The sequence below is a fragment of the Paralichthys olivaceus genome, chromosome 3 (assembly GCF_024713975.1).
Source record: "Paralichthys olivaceus isolate ysfri-2021 chromosome 3, ASM2471397v2, whole genome shotgun sequence".
In the NCBI taxonomy this organism is placed as follows: domain Eukaryota; kingdom Metazoa; phylum Chordata; class Actinopteri; order Pleuronectiformes; family Paralichthyidae; genus Paralichthys; species Paralichthys olivaceus.
Genome location: NC_091095.1, coordinates 8024741 through 8044994, shown reverse-complemented (window position 1 = coordinate 8044994; position 20254 = coordinate 8024741). Strand labels below are relative to the sequence as shown.

The following is a 20254-nucleotide window of genomic DNA, read 5'->3' as shown; positions in this document are numbered from 1 at the left end:
ATTTGCTTCGGGTATTTCAGTGGATAGTCCTGCAGAGTAGATCTGCAACTAATTTAGAGCTGCAACAATCAATAGATTCACGAGTTGATTGTCTGCAAACATTTTGACAATCAATTGTTTTTAAAGAAAGAATTATATATGATATATTTCCTGTTATCTGTGTTACATCTTTTTAAAAAGTATATTTTGGTTTTAAACTTTAAAGTATTTTCTGACATTTTATATGATAGACTATCAATCTAGAACACAAATCGGATTAACTGATCATGGATGGTTATAGCATTTCCACTGTGAATATTTGGGGTTTTGGAGACAGTCGTCACACTAGGTTCTCAAAAACAATGTTGGTTGTTTATTTTACTACCTTTACTGAGATGAAACAGAACTCCCATCACTTTTCAGGTATTTATAAGAACTTATAAAAAAATGAAAATAATATTTCAGCATCTCCTCTCAACGAGGACCACGTGTTTCACAACACAGCTGGGATGGGGGGGGGGGTGTTATTTCGGTGAAAGGTGAAAACGGAAGATAAAAGAAGTAAAAACAAACAAACACTAAAGCTGAAGGATAACTTCCGGGTTAAAGGTCATCGTTGATTCAAGGAGCGTTTCGCTGCCGTTAGCGCATTAGCTTGAAGCTAGCTCCCCGCTCTGTTTGACAGGAGTTGCGGTGTTTTCTGACGCTGATTAAACACACACGTGTCTCTCCTCACAGAGGGAGACTCCGGAGGTCCGTGGGCAGAAAGTGTGAGTTCAACACGAATGGCCGTCGCTCTGTTTTCACTTGTTACCACCGGGTTTAATCATCGCTGTCATGGTTAAGTTTGCTAACGAGTCGGGGGTTAACGGGCGGCTAACCTGCTAGCATCCAGGCTCTGAGGTAGCTCACATCTTGTCGGGTTTAAAGAGCGCGACTCAGACACATGTTCTCAGGTCAGCCTGTCAACACTTCATCAGCTGATCCGTCCAAACAGAAACAATCACACCACATGTTAAGAACATGTACAGACTAACAGATGATCGTCACACATCTTCACTGAAGCTGTGGATTCAATGACTTGATCTTTTTAAAGCAAAGCAAATTAAAGGCTTATACAAAATACTACAATATCAAATTGTGAAGATATGAATTAGTGCTTATAACGAAGACATGTGCATTAGTTTGAAGTGAGTGGGAAACTTGCAGCTCTGGGTAATTCTCTCACTTTTTGATTTGCAGAATGAAAATGATTTGATTATAATGATTCTTCACACATTAGTTAAAATGGTGCAGCCAACTACAACAACAGGACACTTCTTATACATGCATGTGCAATAATAATCTTATATTTAATAGGACTTTTACCATGTGAGTACATTCTCCTGCTTCTCTACCACTACTGTGCTTCAATCATATTTAATGAGCTCACTATTAATATTTCCTTTTTTAGTTGATAGAATATTATTGAAGTCGCGTATCAACAGGAACAAACACCACTGTGGACTTAATACCGAAACCAGCTGTGTCTGCTTGAGTTGCAGTCACTGCAGAAACAGAAGCAGAAGATAGATAAGTATAGTTTCACAGCTGATGGTTCAGACAGTGTGAGAATCAACAGTTTCAACTTTACCCTGTGACCAATTCAAGGACGTATATTTTATAGTTTCTTTTTTAAATAACACTTGTCATGCTCGAGTATTTTCTGGGAACAAACTTCTGTAGAATTTGCAGTTCGTTTTGTTGCTCCAGGAAACAAAACAGCCTCCTGTGTTGCCTCGGTTTACAGTCTGGTTAAAATGTAGAGTGAAAGTGCAGCATTTGTCATGGTCATGATACAGTGTCAGAGTCATGCAGCTGAAACACTCACACACGCAGTGAGAGTCCGTATCCAGAACACAGCTGGAAACGCCGGCTGAAGAGGAGCAGCTCCCCGATGAAGCAGCAGAGAGACGTCTGCCCTGAATGGGGCCTTCGCCTCAGTAATGGTTTCATTGTTGATAGCACATGAGCTTAGTGTAGAGCAAGTGTTTAAAATGAATTCCTGTTATTTGAGTTGTTTGTCAGTCAGACTCTGTGTTATCTTGAAGCAAATCTCTCTGTGTGTGTTAACCTGGTTCTCTACAGGGGGTCGGGTCTGGTTCAGGGTCGTCGAACGGTTAATGCACAGAGAAAAGAGGCTGAAAATCGAAGACAGAACAGAAGACGGCGTAATAAGGTTTGCAAATGTTTCTACTCAATTGCTTGAACCATGTTCATCTAGTTTCCTTTCCAATTATTATGTTAAATGAAAAGTTTTAACTAAAATATATGTTTTTCATTTCGACTGCTGCCTAAAATATAATTTCTGTCTGGTGGGTCAAGTCCTGACAATGTTCTCAATTTCAACTGAAGTGATGAGAAAATGTATTTCTAATAGATTAACATCAATAAAACTGCCAGTGAGAAAAGATGTTTATGAATTAACCTTGGGTTCAAATTAATGAAATTAGTTTTGCAATTGTCATATGAGCAATGAATGTAGTTAATGATTTATTACACCTCGAGGATAGAGTGGATTTTTGATGAGAAACTCTGAATGACTTCACTGAGCGTCCCCTTCCAGAAATCCACCTGTCCTGTCTGATTCACTGATCAGTCTGTATCGGCCCACAGCATCAGAGAAGCAGTGGCAGGTATGACGGGGGTGGACGAACTCTCGGACAGCACGGAGGTGGTGGAGATGGAGGATGTGAATCCCACCCAGTTCCAGGTGGAGAAGCACACGTGGGACGGCCTGAGGAAGATCATCCACAACAGCCGCAAGAACACCGGCATGGTCATCAGCAAGGCGCCACATGACTTCCAGTTCATCCAGAAGGACGAGGCCAGCCAGCACTCCCACCGCATCTACTACCTCGGTGAGCAGGGGGAAATGAACTCTGTCATGGATTAATATTCTACAATTAATGTTAAGGGAAATGGTGCCGTAAGCGTACTGTGACTTGCAGAGCTACAGAGTCACATCCCTTCTTTTCAGCCTCTTTGAGAAGTCGCATGCCTCTGTGAATATCCGTGGATCCAGCTGGTGAGTCACAGTTACCAGCCTGGAACTATTTTCAAGCTCATTTAATATCCAACGATCTGCAGTGAATCTGTTCACTGTCTGTGTGCTGGAGAAAGAAAAATGAAAGTCAACCAGCAGCACCATTTTGCATATTTCTGTTGCAACAGACATTTCGTAAAATGGTTTCAGTTTCTTCGCTGCCACGTCTCAAGCAGTTAGATCTGGTGTGTGATACGTCCAACACACGGCCTGTGAAACATGTACTCGTGGTAACTCACATGTTGAGCATACAAGCAGTCATGAAGTTACCACAACAATTATTGTCTGGTCGAGGTTTATTTTCTATACTTAGCTGCAGTTGTTGCCCTCTTCATTAGCCGTTAGCTGTAAGAAATGCTGCATAACAGTTGAGAAAAAACAACTGTGTTCTCCTGTGAAGCCAATGCAGAAGTGACTCCACTGGTTCTAATAGAAGTCAGCTTCTAGTGACTTCATTTAAAACTTCAGTAAACATTTTCATATGAAGTGAATCATCTCAATCTCTAGTTTTTCCTTTTTAGATATAGCATGATGTTCAGGATGTAATTGATGTTCAGGATGTAATTGATGTTCAGGATGTAATTGACCTTGTGACTGAAATGAGGATGAATCACTGGGTGATTTCACGGGGGTCAATTCATGCTGAAGCACTGAGTTGCTGTTACCATTCATGATTTATTTAATCTTAAATATGACAACTAATCTCTTGGTAAGAATAGTTTGTGTTTTAATTGAGTGACGCATCGTAAACTCTGTTGTAACTCTCCTAAGTTTTCACATATCAACAGCTGCTGGCTTCAGAGGTTGTTCATGTCCTAAAAGTCCTGTGTAAGATTCTACCAACACGACAGATCAGCTTTGCTTGGACTCACTCTCTTTTTGTTCTGACAGGAATGCCTTACGCCAGCAGGGAAAACGCATTACTTTACTCTGACATTCCGAAGAAGAGCCGCAAAGATGCCCGGCTGGTTTTGTCATGGAAACAGATGCTGGATCACTTTCAGGTGGAGTCTTCGTCCTCCTCCTCCTCTCAGATCCTTTCCCACCAGATGTTTAATTGTTTAGAGAATAATTGTGACCATTTAAAGCTACAGTTGTAAATCTCCCTCTAAAGATAAAATAACTGAGACCACAACAGTTATACTGTTTTGAATTGATTTGATAAAAACAAGTTCCTATCATTGAATATAGGGGATTTGTGGTTGTTTATATAATTACCTGGCGTTTCTCTCTTCAATGAACTTACTGTAAAAAGTGCGTTTGTTTTTCATGCCCTGAAAAAACTGTCTTTGACCTCAACCTTGTTTGTCCCTCGTTGTGACGCTGTTTCTCCTCCTGTCGTCCCTGACCTCAGGCCAGCCCGCACCATGGGGGCTTCTCTCGAGAGGAGGAGCTACTGCGTGAGAGGAAGCGTTTGGGCGTGTCTGGCATCACCTCCTATGACTACCACCGACCTAGCGGCCTCTTCCTGTTCCAGGCCAACAGCAGTCTGTACTACTGCCATGATGGTGGAAACAACAGCCTCATTGTGAGTTTAAGGACAGTTAAGTAACACAGCACAGAGAGGCTGATACAGACCTGCAGGGTTGATGATGCAGTTGCTGATTACACCAATGCGTCAATAATTCCTGCAAAGAGGAGATTTGTGCTTTTTAAAGTCATTTTGAACTCCTCAGTAAAAATAAGAATAGTTTAATTTAACTTCAGGAGTTGCACATGTTCAAAGAGACAACAGAAAATGCTTGTGAGTCAAGTTTGTAAACATGTACAACTGTCGATACCATGACCTGAATGACTGAGAATCTTCACAGAAACAGTCCAGCTCTATTTAAACCTGCTTATTATCCATTAATGCTGATAGATAAGTGTTTCCTTATATGTTGACTGATATTTCACAAGTAGTTGCAGAGCAGGAAGGTAACTTTAAAGTTTTAAAATGTTTTTTTACAACAAACTGTCCACCAGAGAGCGCTGTTAAGTTAATTTTTATCTGTAAAATGTCCTTAATAATAATTTCTTTCACTGTTTGTTAATCCAACAATTATTTAACCTTTTTTTCTGAAAATATTCTGAAAATTCGTCAGAAAAGTGAAATGTGTCATTATAATTTTCCAGAGCTAAATGTGACGTCCTGTTTGACCAGCAGCCTAAAACTGCTTTTGTAATTATAGCTTTAAAATTACTTAAATGATAAACTGATCATCAAAGTTGTTGCTTGTAAATTTTCTTTGAATTTCTTTGAGTTGTAAATTGTAATGGTCAATTATGTGTTTATTTGCTGTCCTATTTAAAACTCATCATCATCAACTTCAGAACGATCAAAAATAATTTTTCACTGTAAGATGGGAGATTTTTTGAGGAAGCACGCATTCAATCAGTTTAAATGAAAAACACACAAAAGATGGAAATGCATCAGCAACGTTATGTTAGAAAATGTATAAATGGATCTTAAGTTTCTTTTATCGTGTTTGTTGCAGACTTCTCCAGTGAATCCTGTAGAGATTAAGAGCCAGTGTTCGGGGACACGCATGGACCCCAAGATCTGCCCCGGAGACCCCAACTTCATCGGCTTCATCAATAACAACGACATCTGGGTGACCAGCATCAAGACGGGCGAAGAGAGGAGGCTCACCTTCTGCCACAAAGGTCAGGAATGAAGCTTGTTCAGGCTCCGTCTCACCACAGGTACTCAGAATCTTTTTTACAGTGTTTTTGTCTTATGTGTGTTTTGATTTTCAGGAAGTGAAAATATAAAAGAAGACCCCCGGTCTGCCGGTGTGGCCACGTTTGTCACACAGGAAGAGTTTGATCGCTTCACTGGATACTGGTGGTCACCAGCCGCTCGAGAAGGTGAGTGAGTAAGACAGTTTGCAAGATAATCATTATATCCATCGTGTTAATATTGATTCCCACATGAAGATGGTTTATTATTAGAACAATAACTTATTAATATAAGATTACATTTTATAAAGAATACACAATGCTTGATTACAGAGGAAGTTTTTAGTTTACCTTATGAAATAATACCTACCTCCTTTACTGGTCGTCTCTGTGGCTCAGAATCAGACGGTGGTAAGACTTTACAGATTTTATACGAGGAGGTGGACGAGTCTGAGGTTGAGATCATCCATGTTCCGTCTCCAGCTCTGGAGGAGCGTAAGACGGATGTCTACAGATATCCACGTGCAGGTACACGGGCACTGAAAACTTTAAGTTATTTTGGTTTTTTTCTGTGTTTTAAGTATTTTTGTTTCATTTGACAAAGAGCAGAAAATCTTTTATACATGTAAATCATATTCCTGCAACAATCAATTATCTTGATAATCTAATTATCTTTTTAGACTTTTTCTTAAGCAAATATTCCAAACATTTGTTGGATCCAGCCTCTTCAAATGTTGAATATTATGCTTTTTGTTGTCATACATGATGTTCAACTGGATATGTCTGGATTCTGTGTCAGTGATTGGACAAAATTAGACTAAAACTTGGGCTGTCATAGGTTTTTTCACTATTTTCGCAAAACAATTGATTTATTGAGAAATTTATTTTAAAAACGTTTTAAAGTTTTGACTTTTGCAGCTTTCACCATGCCGCAGTTTCACAATTCTTGGTCATATTTTGTTTTGTGATGGTTTTATTTCTTTCCAGGCAGCAAGAATCCAGATATTACTCTGAAAATGGCAGAAATTAGAACAGATCATCTCGGCAAAGTGAGTGCTTGTCCTTAACTCATCCTGATATGTTAATTATAATTTAACCCCCCGTCCCCCCTGTGAACAAATCACTTTAATGCTCTGTGCTGTATTCAGCTTGATGTTTTGTCTCCCTCAGATTGTCGGCACACAGGAAAAAGAGCTGCCTGTTTCCTTCACCTGCCTCTTTCCAGGGACTGAATACATCTCCAGAGTTGGATGGACAAAAGATGGTCGATAGTAAGTTTCTTCTTTAAGACGGAGAAAAGCCGTTTGTTATTAAAGCTCTTGCCTGGTTTGTCTGTGCACACACATTCCCAGTCATCACAACTGTCCCTCTGTGTGTGTGTCAGTGCGTGGGCAGTCATGATGGACCGACGACAGCAGCGTCTCCAGTTGGTCTTTTTACCTCCAGCGCTCTTCATCCCTGCACATCAGGATGAGGCCAGCAGACTAAAGAGCCTGGAGGCCCTGGGAGACTCAGTCCAGCCCTTCATCATCTACGAAGAGACCAGCGACATCTGGATCAACGTGAGGCTCAGCAACACTTAACATCTCTACATCTGTTTAGTTTTCCCCTCATATTAAAAACATGAATGTTTTTTTATCTTACAGGTCCATGACATCTTCCATCCTTTCGTCCAAACCAGTGATGATGAAATCACCTTCATCACTGTAAACGAGTCTAAAACAGGCTTCTGCCACTTGTATAAGATCACGTCAGTGTTACAGCGGGGCAGCTATCACTGGGCTAAAGGCTACACACACTCTGAAGGTATAAAGAGTTACATTTTTTATTTAATGTTAATATCCTGGGTGTGAATGTAGAATCGACCAAAATCAACTGCTCTTTCAGCGTCGCCTATTGTATGACATGTTTGCTTCTCCGTCATCAGATGATTTCAAGTGTCCAGTTAAAGAGGAGGTGACGATAACCAGTGGGAAGTGGGAGGTGCTGGCCAATCACGGAGCAAAGGTAAAATATTGTACTGTGGCAAACCTCACAGGAAAGAATACAAAAAAATATATTTACATGTGGCTCGTTGACTCTTTTGTTTAAACAAGTCTTTCTAACAGTGTTTTTGTTCTGTGGTGTTTGTGGCAGCGTTCCTCCAGTCCTCAGATTTGGGTGGATGAGGCGGCAAAGCTGGTTTATTTCCAGGGAACCAAAGATTCTCCTCTGGAGCATCATCTCTACGTGGTGAGCTACGACTCGCCAGGTGAAATCGTCAGACTCACCAAACCTGGGTTCTCCCACAGCTGCTCTGTGAGCCAGGTATTGAAACACACTCATACTTACGAGTGAACACTTTAGAATTTAGACTCTGAGGAGGATTGAACTTTTTCTTCAATATATTCACACAATTAGCTGCTGAGGAGACGGTGGAGATTTGTGCTGTTTATAAAGACTCAGTATTGTCATAAAATGTCCATCGATACCTTCAGTAGAAAGATATTGGTATTGGCAGCAGCAGTTAAAGCTCCACATGGATCTAACCTTCACTAAAACAAACCGTGTAGCCAGCGCTGTGACATATTTGTTTACTTCCACAACTTTCAAGTGAAATTGTTGTTGAGCTGTTAAACTTGTCTTTTTTCTTCTCTTGCTCACAGACCTTTGACATGTTTATCAGCCATTACAGCAGTTTGACCTCGTCGCCTTGTGTGCACATCTTCAAGCTGATTGGCTCGGACAGCGACCCGCTACACAAAGAGCCGCAGTTCTGGGCGAGCATGATGGAGCCCTCTGGTACTAGACTGTTCATGACAGATGAAATATTTTCTCTCGAAGCTCAGCTATCAGTAAAACAAAATGTTTTGTCGTCTGTTTGTTTCCAGGTTTCCCATTGGACAACACTACTCCAGAGATCTTCAGCTTCACAGGGAAGTCGGGCTTCAAGCTGTACGGCATGTTGTACAAACCACACAACCTGGTCCCCGGCAGGAAGCATCCCACTGTCGTCTTTGTTTATGGCGGTCCGCAGGTTTGATCTCTTCCACGTTAATGTTAGATTCATGTTGTGTAGACTTACAGGATGCAGAACAACGAGGGATTTACCTTCTTGTGAACATTTGTGATTTTATTCCAGGTCATCCGATCATGTGGAACAGGTTTTAAGAGGCGGACCACTTGTGTTGGACCTTTACAACTGTACAACAATCTTATTCTTAAATCACCTCTTGTTCAGCTGCTGTTTTTGAGCAGTGTTTCCAAGTGAAGGCATAAAAAAATGTGGTTAAAACTGATACAAATCTGTAAGTCCTAAATCAGTCACTGTTGTACATGCAGTGAAAATAACTTAGTGCATTTTCTGTTCAGTAGAATAGAGATCAGATTAGTCATCAAATCATCAGTCATAACTTCCCTGTATATTGTTTCTCTTCCAGGTGCAGTTAGTGAATAACTCGTACAAAGGAGTGAAATATCTGCGGCTGAACACTCTGGCGTCTCTGGGCTACGCTGTGCTAGTGATTGATGGACGAGGATCCTGTCAGCGAGGACTCAAGTTTGAAGGAGCTGTGAAGGACAAAATGGTATTTATCACAACTGCACGATCATTGGAAACTGAATATGATAAGACCTTTCTATCCTTACAGCCTCATATCTTTGTTTTAATCCACTTTGTAAACATTGTTTTTTAGAAAAAGCCTCTCTGCATATTGAACGTATGAAAAGTGAACGAGCTCTTTCTGTCCTCCACCCAGGGTCAGGTGGAGATTGAGGACCAGGTGGAGGGTTTGCACTACGTAGCTGACAAGTACAAGTTTGTGGACCTGAGTCGTGTTGCCATCCACGGCTGGTCGTACGGAGGCTTCCTCTCACTCATGGGCCTCATCCATAAACCCGACATCTTCAAGGTCAAAACTTATGAACTTTTACTCTCTTTTGAATTTACAGTTAAAATATTGATTTAAAATATATTCACAGATCTTTCAATTGAAATACTGTATATGCAGTTGAAGGAAGACGTGATGGCCACCGTTTACAGCCGCTGTTTACAGCCGCTGTTTACAGCCGCTGTTTACAGCCGCTGTCACAGATTCAACGTTGTTGTTCGTTGCTTTTTAAAAGCTGTGGAGAGTGCGACCTGATAGCTGAATGTTTGGGGCTCGTTTTTTTTTTGTAGGTTGCTATTGCAGGAGCTCCAGTGACTTTGTGGATGGCCTACGACACCGGCTACACAGAGAGATATTTGGATACGCCTGAAAAAAACCAGCAGGGATACGAGGCTTGTTCTGTCGCTCTGCATGTCGATAAACTCCCAAATGAGTGAGAACTTTTAACTTAAAATTCAGATTTTCATCTTAATGCTTTAAGTTTATTCAGTTTCTACAGGATGTCCACTTATTAACTGAGACAGAATTAAAAAGATAAATCAAAGCAGTATTTCACTGTAACTAAGTTAGTTTTCTGGTTACAATATTTCACATTCAAGCTCTTATGTACTTTGTTATTATTTATTATTATTATTATATAAGTGCAGAAGTGGATTATTTGGTTCTAATTCTTTCATGTTTGCTGTAACATTCACTTCTTTGTATTTATATGTGAACAACAGCAGAGAAATGAAACCCTGTTTGCTCTTGTTAAACTCAGACCCAACAGGTTGCTGATCCTTCACGGGTTTCTCGATGAGAACGTGCACTTTTTTCACACCAACTTCCTGGTGTCTCAACTCATCCGAGCCGGGAAACCATACAACCTGCAGGTAGGAGGATTCACTCATATACTGGTCTTAGTGTTACACTGATGTAGAAGTAGAAAGGAAAATTCCATTAACTAAAGCCAGGGTTAAACTTTTTTAAGAGTTTTTGGCTTTGATCATTTAAGAAACACATTACAAAGAAGATATAAATCATGGTCTTGTTTATTTAGGTCAGTTTAGTGACGTCTCCTCCACTGGGAGGACGGTGCAAAGCTTAAAATCTTAATATTTCAACACAACGACTTTGAAATTATTTTTGATGTTTTCCTTTTATTCAAGGAAAGTAGTAGTAGTATTTACAGACCTGGGGATTGTTGCTGTCTACAAACTGTCACCAGTCGCTACCCTTCATCATGTTTTTGAGGATAAAATACAGTTTTAAATGAAAAAGAAAGGTGGTGGTGTGATGAACTATCCAGCGAATCCCACAATGAGTTTGAATTTTCTTGTTTCTTTAGGTTTATCCCAATGAGCGACACAGTATCCGATGTCCAGAGTCTGGAGAACATTACGAGATCACGATGCTGCACTTCCTCCAGCAGAACCTCTGATAATCTCCTCTACACATGGACCTTTTCTTGCCTTTTCCTTCCCTGCTTCCTAACCCTCCTCCCTTCATCTCCTCCATTTATTTAAAACTGCATCTATATATATATATTTGCTGAATGCAGGCTCTGCCAAACCTCGTCACACCTCAAGAGTCGCTCATCAGTCTCAAAGGTGCTGGATCTTTTTAGCATCGATAAATACATATATGACTTTTATTCAGATGTTGGTTTCAATACCAATCAAAAGCATTTTGTAGCCATGAAGCTCCTTTTTTGCAGTGGAGGGAAAATATCTTCAAAATGAGTAGGGGGTGCTGTTGGACAGAAACAAACAGGACCGTAGCTTTCTGAGATTCTAGTGATGGCGGACGATGAAGCAAGAAAAAACCCACTGAATTGAAATGTGAGAGTGACGATACTGATGTTATAAACTTTGGAAAAACACACTTTTCAGCATCGCAAAAAAAGTGGACCTGCTGCAACCAGTTTCTGGAAGCAGATTTGAGCAGTTTCAGACCTTTTCTCTTTTGCATCTTTTGTTTTGACCAATTTTCATATTGTTTTCATGAATAGACACTGGAGTGAAGTTAGAAAACGTAAAACTCTATAAGAAACAAGCTCTAATCCCCTTTCCTCTTTGCTTTGACACTTTTTATGGAGGAAGAATCTTTCCACACTGTGTTGCACTGTGGCAGAACCACACAGGAACAAGTTACACATCAAATTTGTGGAATTTCCCCAAAAAATAGTTAATGCATTATAATGCACCCGTTACTGGTGTAACCGCATTGTGACCTCTCACTGTTTCACTCAGCCGCTCGCTTTGCTTTTGCCGGAGCAACTTTTTCTTCTGCTGCTGACAAATTCTTGCACGTTACATATTTGCCTCTGTGCCAACGGACTGAACAATGAGATGATGTTTGACTCAGCTCCTCAGTGTGAGGGGCCTTGTAAGAGCTGAAGAGAGCCTGCTCATATAGTTTGTATCAGGGAATGTGTGTGAGGACCTATGAAAATAAAAATGCCTTTTATATGTGTGTGTCTGACGATCATCTGTATTCTCAGAACATGAAGAAATAAACAGAAGTGAACTTTGTCTAAGTCTTGTCACCAAATGAGATTTATTGTTTTTAAAAGCACAGATTTAAAGTAGAATTATAGAGATTTATAGAGAAATTAAACCTTCAAACTCCATGAATAATAACTAGATCCTGAAACAAGTGTTATGTTAAATAGTTTGTAGTTTGGGGAAGTAAAACAATCTGGAAAAACTGAAGTCATGTCGACTTAAATAACCCAGAAGATGATACATAGTTGAGGGTTTTCCTGGTTCTTCTAGATCCTCGGGAGAAAGAAGAGTAAAAACACAGATGCATCATTAAAGAGGCACTTTGAGTCATAGTTCTAAAGCTAACGCCCGATCTCGCCTTGTTAAAGGAGGTGTTTATCTGGATCCACCCCAAAATGTATTGTGTTTTTCCTTGAGTCATGCCCCACCCCTCCACACTTCACTTTACTAGTTTGAGTAATCATGTTGACAGAAAAATTGTATTATTATTTTTTTTATTTTAAATTTAAACCCCAGTGAATATTTATTTTCTTTCAGCACAGGTCCTAAATCCCGCCTCCTGTCAGTGGATTGGACATGGAAACTTTGTGACTGACAGCTGAGACTGATTTAGGATTGTTTGAGCACATGTACGGACAAGACTTCACTATTGTGGCTTCATCAACCAAACACCACTGATCAGACTCGAGCTCTAAATGCACAAGATGGCAGCGTTCGTGTCCCACAATCCATTTCTGGATAGTGGGAAGAAGTGTAGATGTGTCGTCACTATTTATATTGAGTCTATCTGCTAAACCCTCATCGATGATGAATGATTAGCTAAGTTCATACGTCAAAAATAATAATTGAATCAAAGTTTATATGTAAAGTGACGTGTGTGTGTGTGTGTGTGTGTGTGTGTGTGTGTGTGTGTGTGTGGTTGTTTTCAGACATGAATGAAGAGCTGCATTTTATTTAAGCTTTAAAAACTTTTATTTTCATCCCCCTCATTCAAATGAAATATAAAACTTTGAAGAATATAAACATGAATGATAACAAACGACACTGGTGAAGTAAAAAGTCATTCAAACACATATACAGCGAATATACAAAAAATAAGATTAAGACATAAAACCCTTACAAAGGGAGTAAAGAGTGTCAACATGACATATATCATATAGCATAGCATAGAGGTATCATAGCAACAGGAGAGATTATTAACGTGCTCAGCACAGTGATGGTTTCACTGACGTGGTTCAACATTTAAAGTTAAACTCTTGTTTTCTTCTTTGGTCTCTTCCTGTTTGTCTTTGAGACACTGAGCAGTTTACGGTTTTCTCGTGGCGGGGGTGATCTTCAGCAGCGTTGTCTTCAGAGACTTATCTCGTCCCTTCGTGGACCAAAACATCTCTTGTCTCCCGTGATTCCGTTTCCTGAGCACGCTCGGCCTTCTGGGATATCTGCCGTTGAGGTTTGATTCGCCACAGCCGCTGAACCACCAACCTCCTGCAACAGAAGTGCATCCTCGTTAAAGCTTCTGCTGTTTTAATGTTTCCTGGGACAGACATGTACTTTCTTGTGCTGAGGAGAAAAGTGTTTTACCTGAAAGCAGCTCGGCACAGTTGACGTCTTCACTGAGGTCGTTGTCTCTGTCGGCCGTGGAGAAGGAAACCCCGGAGGCTCCAGTGGTGAAGATCTCCTCCTGAGCTCCGGGTGAAGCCTCCTGCTCCAGGTGCACGGCAAACTTCTTCTCTTCTCCGTCCAAGTTGAACTGGTAACGCGTGGTCTGCTGCTCACCTGCCCGACCAGACAGCTCAACCTGCAGGACGTACTGGCCTTGTGTGGAGAGGGAGTGGATGTTCTCCAGGCCGAGCCAAAACTCACCTGAGGGACGAAAGAGGAAGACATTAGTTTTTGTGACCAAGAAATGGACATTCTTTTCATTTCTGAAAATCTTGAGTGAACTATAATCACCATTCAGGCTGCCGAAGCCTCTCTTGTAGCTCTCCCACAGCTGATTGAAGTTCTGGGATCCGTCTTGGCGTTTCTGGATGACAGTCCATCCTGCATCTGCAGAGAGCAGAGGGAAGGTTGAGCCAAAGACACAGAGCCCACTCCCCAAATATACAACAAGTATTTGATGCTGCAGTGGAAAACATAACTCCTCCTGTGACCTAGAAAAAGCAGGACTTTCTCTGGAACTTTAGATTCCATGTTGTAATTGATCACCTATCAGTACCCAACATTAGAATGTATTTCTGATCTAACTCCCTCTCTGCTCTGTGCTCCACTTCCATGATGCTAAGTTTCCTTTCAGCAGTGCAGTAATGTCAGACAATTAAACCCAGACAGCTAGAGGCACGTCTCCTGTTGACTCACCTGAAGTCATCTCACAGAGGACGTTGAACGGCTCCGAGCTCTTGGGTTGGATTGTGTAGATGCCGCTGGCTCGCTGCCCTCGTACAAACAGGTCGTGACAGTCCCTGGGCAAATCTGAGGAATGAACAATCAAACAATTCAGCAAATCAGATGCACTGAGGATTTCTTGCTGGTTTTGTTCACTTGAATTGAAACATGCTGAGAACAAAGGTCCCAGTGGCCAACAAACATACAGTACAGTACAGTAGGTGTGTTTCTACAGCCGCTGTCCTTGTTTCCCTGATCTTTGGACTGTGCACTCTGCTCTGCCAGCGAGTCAGGTATTTAAAAGTCAGTGCAAAGGTGAAATGTTTTGTTTTTATGTCAGTGGCTGTAAATGCTTTGTGTCGCTGGCTGATGCAAACAGAATGTGATTTACAGCATTTCACTGCCTCACTATCAAAAGTGACCTATGATTGTAGCTGTTTTTAGACTTTGACACTAATGAAGTCCCAGAGGAAATTAGTGCAAAGTTCACGCGATGGTTTTATCTGCTGTGAATGTTTTCAACATCGCTCGTTGGTTGTTTTTCTCTTTTCCTGATATCAGTTTGAAACCGTTTTAAAACCCTGCAGCAGTTTGTGTCCTCACCTGATGTTTCTCTGCTGTGCTCAGACTCTCCTCTCAGCACCGTCTCCTCATCTCTGCGTCGGTGCGATTTTACTCTTTTATGTGCAACCTGAGGAAATCAAAACGGAAAAAAATGAAATTGAAATCCAATACTTTGGTCTCCGACCAGAAAATGACATCATCTCTAGTTTCTTATCAGACCAGTCAGTGCAACATAATGAACGTTGGATCAGTGTGACTCACCTTTTCCTGCAGCGCTTGCAGGTGCAGACTCTGCTTCTCCAGTTTGCTTTGCTGCTGCTTGATTTTCTCCACCAGACTGTCGATGCGTCTGTTCTGAGCAGCCAGCAGCCTCTGGAAACAGCAGGAAAAACAAACTTCAGCTTCACCACATCATTGTGTTTAACTTATTTCTATTTTTCATGAAGCCTTGATTGATTTTTAAATCTAATCTGGCCTCAAAGTGTATTCGAAACTCCCAGTGATGGATGTGGTTCCATGATTACAGAGCATTTTCCAGTTTGCCTGATTGCAGGAGCCTCTGTCATGTTCAGTAATACCCACAGTGCATTAGTGTTTCCCTTTGATCTGAATTATAACATGAAACAGTATTTTCCTCTCACCTGTATGAATGGGACTCCTGAGTGATCGCTGTAGTTGCTGTCTAGTTTCGGCCCCTTGAGCACCTCGTCCACCTTCTCCTCCAGTCTGTCCATCCTGGAGCCGATGTCCTCGCTCTGCTTCTTCACCCCCTCCGTCTTCGCCCTCACCTCTTCAGCCATCCCTGCAGCCATTGTCCCCCTCTTCTCCACCTCTGCACCCCCGGCCTTCATCAGCGCTTCCTCTTGCTCCTGCTGCCTCTTCTGCAGCTCAGCCACCGTGCTGTTGAAAGCCTTGAGTTTGGTGTTGACGTCCCTCATCTGGGCCTTGGTCTTGTCCACGTGCTCCTTCAGGCCCTGGCCCAGCTGCAGGAGGCCATGAGCCACCACATTCACGTCGTCCCAGGAGGCGTGTTTGTCCTGGCCGGGCTGAGCTCTCCTGTCAGTGGGGAAACAAGATGCTGCGTGCACCAGGATGGTGAGTAGGAGGAGGAAGAGTTGTGCCATCGTCATCTTTGTGTCTGCTGAGAGTGTCTGTTAGGAAATGCTGATGTCGCTCCCTGTCTGTTGTGTGCTGCTGAAAGGCATTGTGAGGTTTTTATAGCTCAGTGCTGCAGCAGAGGTCTCCAGTGATTGGCTGCCAGAGCTTGGAGGTGGGGATGCGGGGGATGTTGGAGGCGTGGAAAGTTTTTGGCAGTGGGAGAGCTCCTGAGGACTGATGGTGAGGATCATGATGCAATGAAAGGTTTAAATTACTGGTGGAACACCCACTGATACAGGGAGGTGATTTACATTCAGTTTTGTTTTCGCAGCTCAAACTAAGAGTTTTTATACCAAAGCACAAATCGGCATCAGTGATTCAGTTTGTTGAAATGTTGAAATAGTTTTTACTTGTCACTTGACTTTTTCTCTGCAGCTGTGTTTCTTGTAGTTGCTTTGAAAACACTGTTAATATTCTCTGTGGGACTTCAACTAACAACTCTCATCATTCAACCTGATGATTATCTAAGTTGATGAGTTTTTAAGTCTTTAAAATGGTTGGAAACAATATCAGTGATCACAAGCTGACGTCATGAAACATAAAATAGGTTGATTTGCTGTCACTTAAGAGCAAGAAAAGAACCGAGTTCCTAAATTTGAGAGGGTGGAATTATCATATATATATATATATATATCTTTGTCATATATGCGTTTAAAATGACTGAACTGATTTACAAAATAGTTGCTGATAGATCTTTTTGTAATTAATTGACTGAATGTTGCAGATCAAATGTTGTGTGACAGAATAATTCACAAGCTCACAGGTTCTTTAAGTGGCTTTTTAGCCTATAATGAGGCATACATCCAAATTAAGCATGTTTATCCCTAAAAAAAATCTAATTTTACATCCCAAACACACGGTTGTTGGTCAAATTTTATTCATATTTCAGATTTATTTGTTAATTCAAACAGATTAAACCCACATCTGAGAGATTTTGTTAAAGTTTTGTAAAATGTTAACTGAAAAAGACAAAATGATCCGATTTAATGCAACGATCCCAAAAAACAAGATAACAGCATTTATCATGTTTGTGATCTCTCAGACTGAAACCGTGACAGTTTGATATTGGTGTTGATCTCAGTGAGTGGATCAGGACAGCTGCTGTGGGTCTTCAGCATGAATGAGGAAAGCTGGAGAATGTTTAAAGATGGAGGAGTCACTGTGAGAAGTAGGGGAAAGTTCAACCCTCAGGCCTTTTAACACACTCATTCCTGACAGCAAAGTCCAACAATCACACACACACACACACACACCACCAGACACAAGGCACGTGGTGTACTGATGAGGTACAGATGACAAATACTGCAACACACACACATCCAGTAAATGTCAGCAGCCTGTGGCTTCTGGAAGAATCTTTCCAAAAAAGAAATGTTCAAACATTTCTCTTATTTGAGAGAAACCAGAGAAACCAGCACATTCTAATGGTAAAATAAAAACAGGAGGATTACGTTTAATCCTTATTCTTAGGTCAGAGACGGGGGATGATAATCTGCAGCTGTCTATTGCTAAATATTCTCCAGTTCTAAAAATATTTCCTGCATCTGAACACCTCTATTTGTTTTTGGATTTCCAAAAAACCATTTGGGCTGCTGGGTCCCTTTAACACCATTTTGAGATATTTAAGGGCCAAAAGATCAATCAATGAATGAGTTATAGTTAGAAGATACTCAAAAAAGAAATAAATGACTGCAGCACGGGTCATAAATAACACCTCCTCCATGTTAGTGGATGGGACATGGACAAAATAAAAAGTCCCTGTGGACATCGAATACATTTTCTTAAAAGACAGTTTTAGTCATTTTAGGCAGTAGTGCTAATTTATCTAGTAACTTAATTGAGGTTATTTGATCAGATAAGAATGTGGAGAAACATCAAGAGACGACTCAAGCATGGTCAAGTGCGTTCATCAGCGGGTCGTCGTTACCGTGGCTCCATTCCCCGATCACTACGGCACAGACTTTGGCTCTAAGCACTTAAGATGGCAGCTTCATTTCTAGATAGTGTGAGGAAGTAGAGACGTCGTCCATCTTTATATGCAAACTGTCGGCCATAGGCTACTTCTGAGGTAAATGCTAACATAAGCCTGCTAATATTTAGCAGTTGTTATTTTTAGCATGCTAGCATCTTATAATGAATCAAATCAAATGTCCTTTCAATGAATCATTACAGTTGATGTTATGCTTTTGAAGACTTACAGATATTAACATCCATAGAGCTGGCCATCTTAGTTCATGTTTGAGTGTAGTTGCTTAGTAACATTCTGTTGTTGTGGAAAACAAACTAAAAGTGAAAGAAATCTAAAATTATTTTTTCTCAACTGCTGACAGCTGAGAGATGAATCTTAGTGGCTCAGCCTTTTAGAAATTCCACCAAGTCAAATGCTTTTGCTTTCAGTCTCAGAAGTTGAGACATTAACTTTTAGGAGGAAGAGAAATGCGACGACTCAAAATGAAACCGGACAGCGGAAGAGGAACTTTATTTGTCTGCCATTTTACCTAGTTACAAAGTACAGTTAGTTAATGCTTGAATAATCATGGACAAACTGTTGAAATTAACCTGATTCCCATCATGAGACTGCAGAGGGAACGTAGTTCCTGGCAGGGCGTGATTCAGTGCACATATCTGTACAGCAGGCTGCTGTTCTGCACGTATCCTCAAAGCTCTGAGCTGACGGGAGGTCGAGCATTCTGTCTGCGTCCAGGATCAGAACACAATGTTTGATTTATAAAGGAAGTTGTGTGTCCAAGCTGCTCAAACATCACAGAACTGGGGGGTTCACACTGGGGGAGATGAGTGTTTGTGTAAATATATTGTGAACATTACCTTGGACTGGTAGTCATCACAAACTGAAACTTTGGTCAAGATGTAATTTACAATCTATCAAGTCTACTGTTTCTTGTAAACTCTTGGTTCTACAGAGAATGCTAGTACTCAAAATATATTGAAATCCATTCCCCTTTTCTATCTTTTAGGCTTGTTCTCGTATTGTAATTGTAATAATAGCACAAAAATGAACAAATTATTGTACACATGTATGTTCCCCGAGTGTTTGTGTATCTGTGTTTTGAACGAACCTTCATCAGCAGAGAGGTGGGTGACACTGACCGACAGATATCTGACGAAGAGAAGATACTGTCCTTCTGCATCAGACTTACTGTGGCTATCAGCAGTTCTTAAATCTCAACACAGCACTGTTACGTGTGTGAGTTAAGACAGTCTTCATCTGAACTCACATCTGCAACTGTGCAGATTATGACAACACAACACGTCCCATCAAATCTGCACATGTACAGTACATGAGCTTCCACCACGGGGCGGGGGGTAGACTGTGTTTTCAGGCACCAGTGGGTTAGTGTGTGAAAGGTGAAGCTTTTGTCACGTGTCTGGAATGTTGCATCAGCCTCTTGGGGGACGAACATACACCCCCCACCCCCCCAACATGCCAGGACAGAATCCACAGTAACTAAAACATCCAGAAGTTCTGCAGCTGGATCAGAAATCAGAGAGAAAATAGACGAGGAAAATAAAACATGATGTAACGTACAGAGATCCTGAAATTAGAAATAAAGAAACTCTTGTTTGGTTTGATTATTAGATTGGCTCCATCAGAGGTATTGATTAATGATAATAAAAAAAATGTAAGTTGCATATTCAAGTTTTATGTCTTTTAGTCCCTTTTTCATTTGAAAGGATTTGTTCTTCTTTTGTTGAAGATTGTTCACATAGAGTAATCCAGTGCTATTTACACTTGTTACGTGGCATCTGCCAGTTTTCCTAAAATTAAAACAAGGTTTTTAATATGAAACTGGATTTTACATCAGTGAATACATTTGTTTGAGGAACAATATGATTCCTTAAGTGACAATTTGCAGACATTAACATCCATAGATCTAAAAATAACTGAGGGACGTTTGCACTTTCAGGTCTTTTCTGTTATAGGTTGGGGGATTTCATTTCCATCATGAGACTGCAGAGGGAACGTAATTCCTGGCAGGGCGTGATTCAGTGCACATATCTGTACAGCAGGCTGCTGCACGTATCCTCAAAGCTCTGAGCTGACGTGA

At 41.0% G+C, this 20254-nt stretch overlaps 2 protein-coding genes and 1 long non-coding RNA gene across 4 annotated transcripts; 1 reads left to right on the top strand and 2 right to left on the bottom strand.

Annotated features, from left to right (window-relative positions):
- The first annotated feature begins 543 nt into the window (after positions 1-543).
- LOC109636686 (dipeptidyl peptidase 9-like) lies at positions 544-12112 on the top strand. Of its 2 annotated transcripts, none has more exons than XM_020098574.2 (21): positions 544-749; positions 2107-2197; positions 2635-2879; positions 3956-4068; positions 4419-4592; positions 5542-5710; positions 5804-5914; positions 6125-6253; positions 6713-6774; positions 6896-6996; positions 7110-7287; positions 7372-7531; positions 7653-7732; positions 7862-8032; positions 8371-8506; positions 8596-8741; positions 9145-9291; positions 9463-9615; positions 9885-10027; positions 10355-10466; positions 10922-12112. In XM_020098574.2, exons 2-21 carry the CDS (start codon positions 2142-2144, stop codon positions 11012-11014), a joined length of 2679 nt encoding a protein of 892 aa, XP_019954133.2. In that variant the 5' UTR covers positions 544-749; positions 2107-2141; the 3' UTR covers positions 11015-12112. The 2 variants fall into 2 exon arrangements, with proteins under 2 accessions (XP_019954133.2, XP_069377891.1); XM_069521790.1 differs by lacking the exon at positions 544-749 and adding an exon at positions 1805-1961.
- Positions 12113-13028: 916 nt separating this feature from the next.
- Positions 13029-16395, bottom strand: LOC109636522 (angiopoietin-related protein 4-like). The gene is made up of 7 exons (XM_020098270.2): positions 15671-16395; positions 15291-15401; positions 15069-15156; positions 14439-14552; positions 14034-14129; positions 13662-13943; positions 13029-13565 (listed from the first exon to the last, which is right to left on the bottom strand). Exons 1-7 carry the CDS (start codon positions 16157-16159, stop codon positions 13387-13389), a joined length of 1359 nt encoding a protein of 452 aa, XP_019953829.2. The 5' UTR covers positions 16160-16395; the 3' UTR covers positions 13029-13386.
- Positions 16396-18642: 2247 nt separating this feature from the next.
- Positions 18643-19517, bottom strand: LOC138407173 (uncharacterized). The gene is made up of 2 exons (XR_011240586.1): positions 19265-19517; positions 18643-18970 (listed from the first exon to the last, which is right to left on the bottom strand). It is a non-coding gene; the product is annotated as an uncharacterized lncRNA (long non-coding RNA).
- Between the last annotated feature and the right edge of the window lie 737 nt (positions 19518-20254).

What these genes read in the sequence shown, in the direction of transcription:
- LOC109636686 (XM_069521790.1), top strand. Translation starts at nt 1,916, where the DNA reads ATGAAGCAGCAGAGAGACGTCTGCCCTGAATGGGGCCTTCGCCTCA. An exon ending in GAGCTGTGAAGGACAAAATG is followed by an intron (nt 9,292 to 9,462) that starts GTATTTATCACA and finishes TCCTCCACCCAG; the next exon opens with GGTCAGGTGGAGATTGAGGA. An exon ending in GGAAACCATACAACCTGCAG is followed by an intron (nt 10,467 to 10,921) that starts GTAGGAGGATTC and finishes TTGTTTCTTTAG; the next exon opens with GTTTATCCCAATGAGCGACA.
- LOC109636522 (XM_020098270.2), bottom strand. Translation starts at nt 16,159, where the DNA reads ATGACGATGGCACAACTCTTCCTCCTCCTACTCACCATCCTGGTGCAC. An exon ending in GCACAGCAGAGAAACATCAG is followed by an intron (nt 14,553 to 15,068) that starts GTGAGGACACAA and finishes TTCATTCCTCAG; the next exon opens with ATTTGCCCAGGGACTGTCAC. An exon ending in CCTCTGTGAGATGACTTCAG is followed by an intron (nt 14,130 to 14,438) that starts GTGAGTCAACAG and finishes TGCTCTCTGCAG; the next exon opens with ATGCAGGATGGACTGTCATC.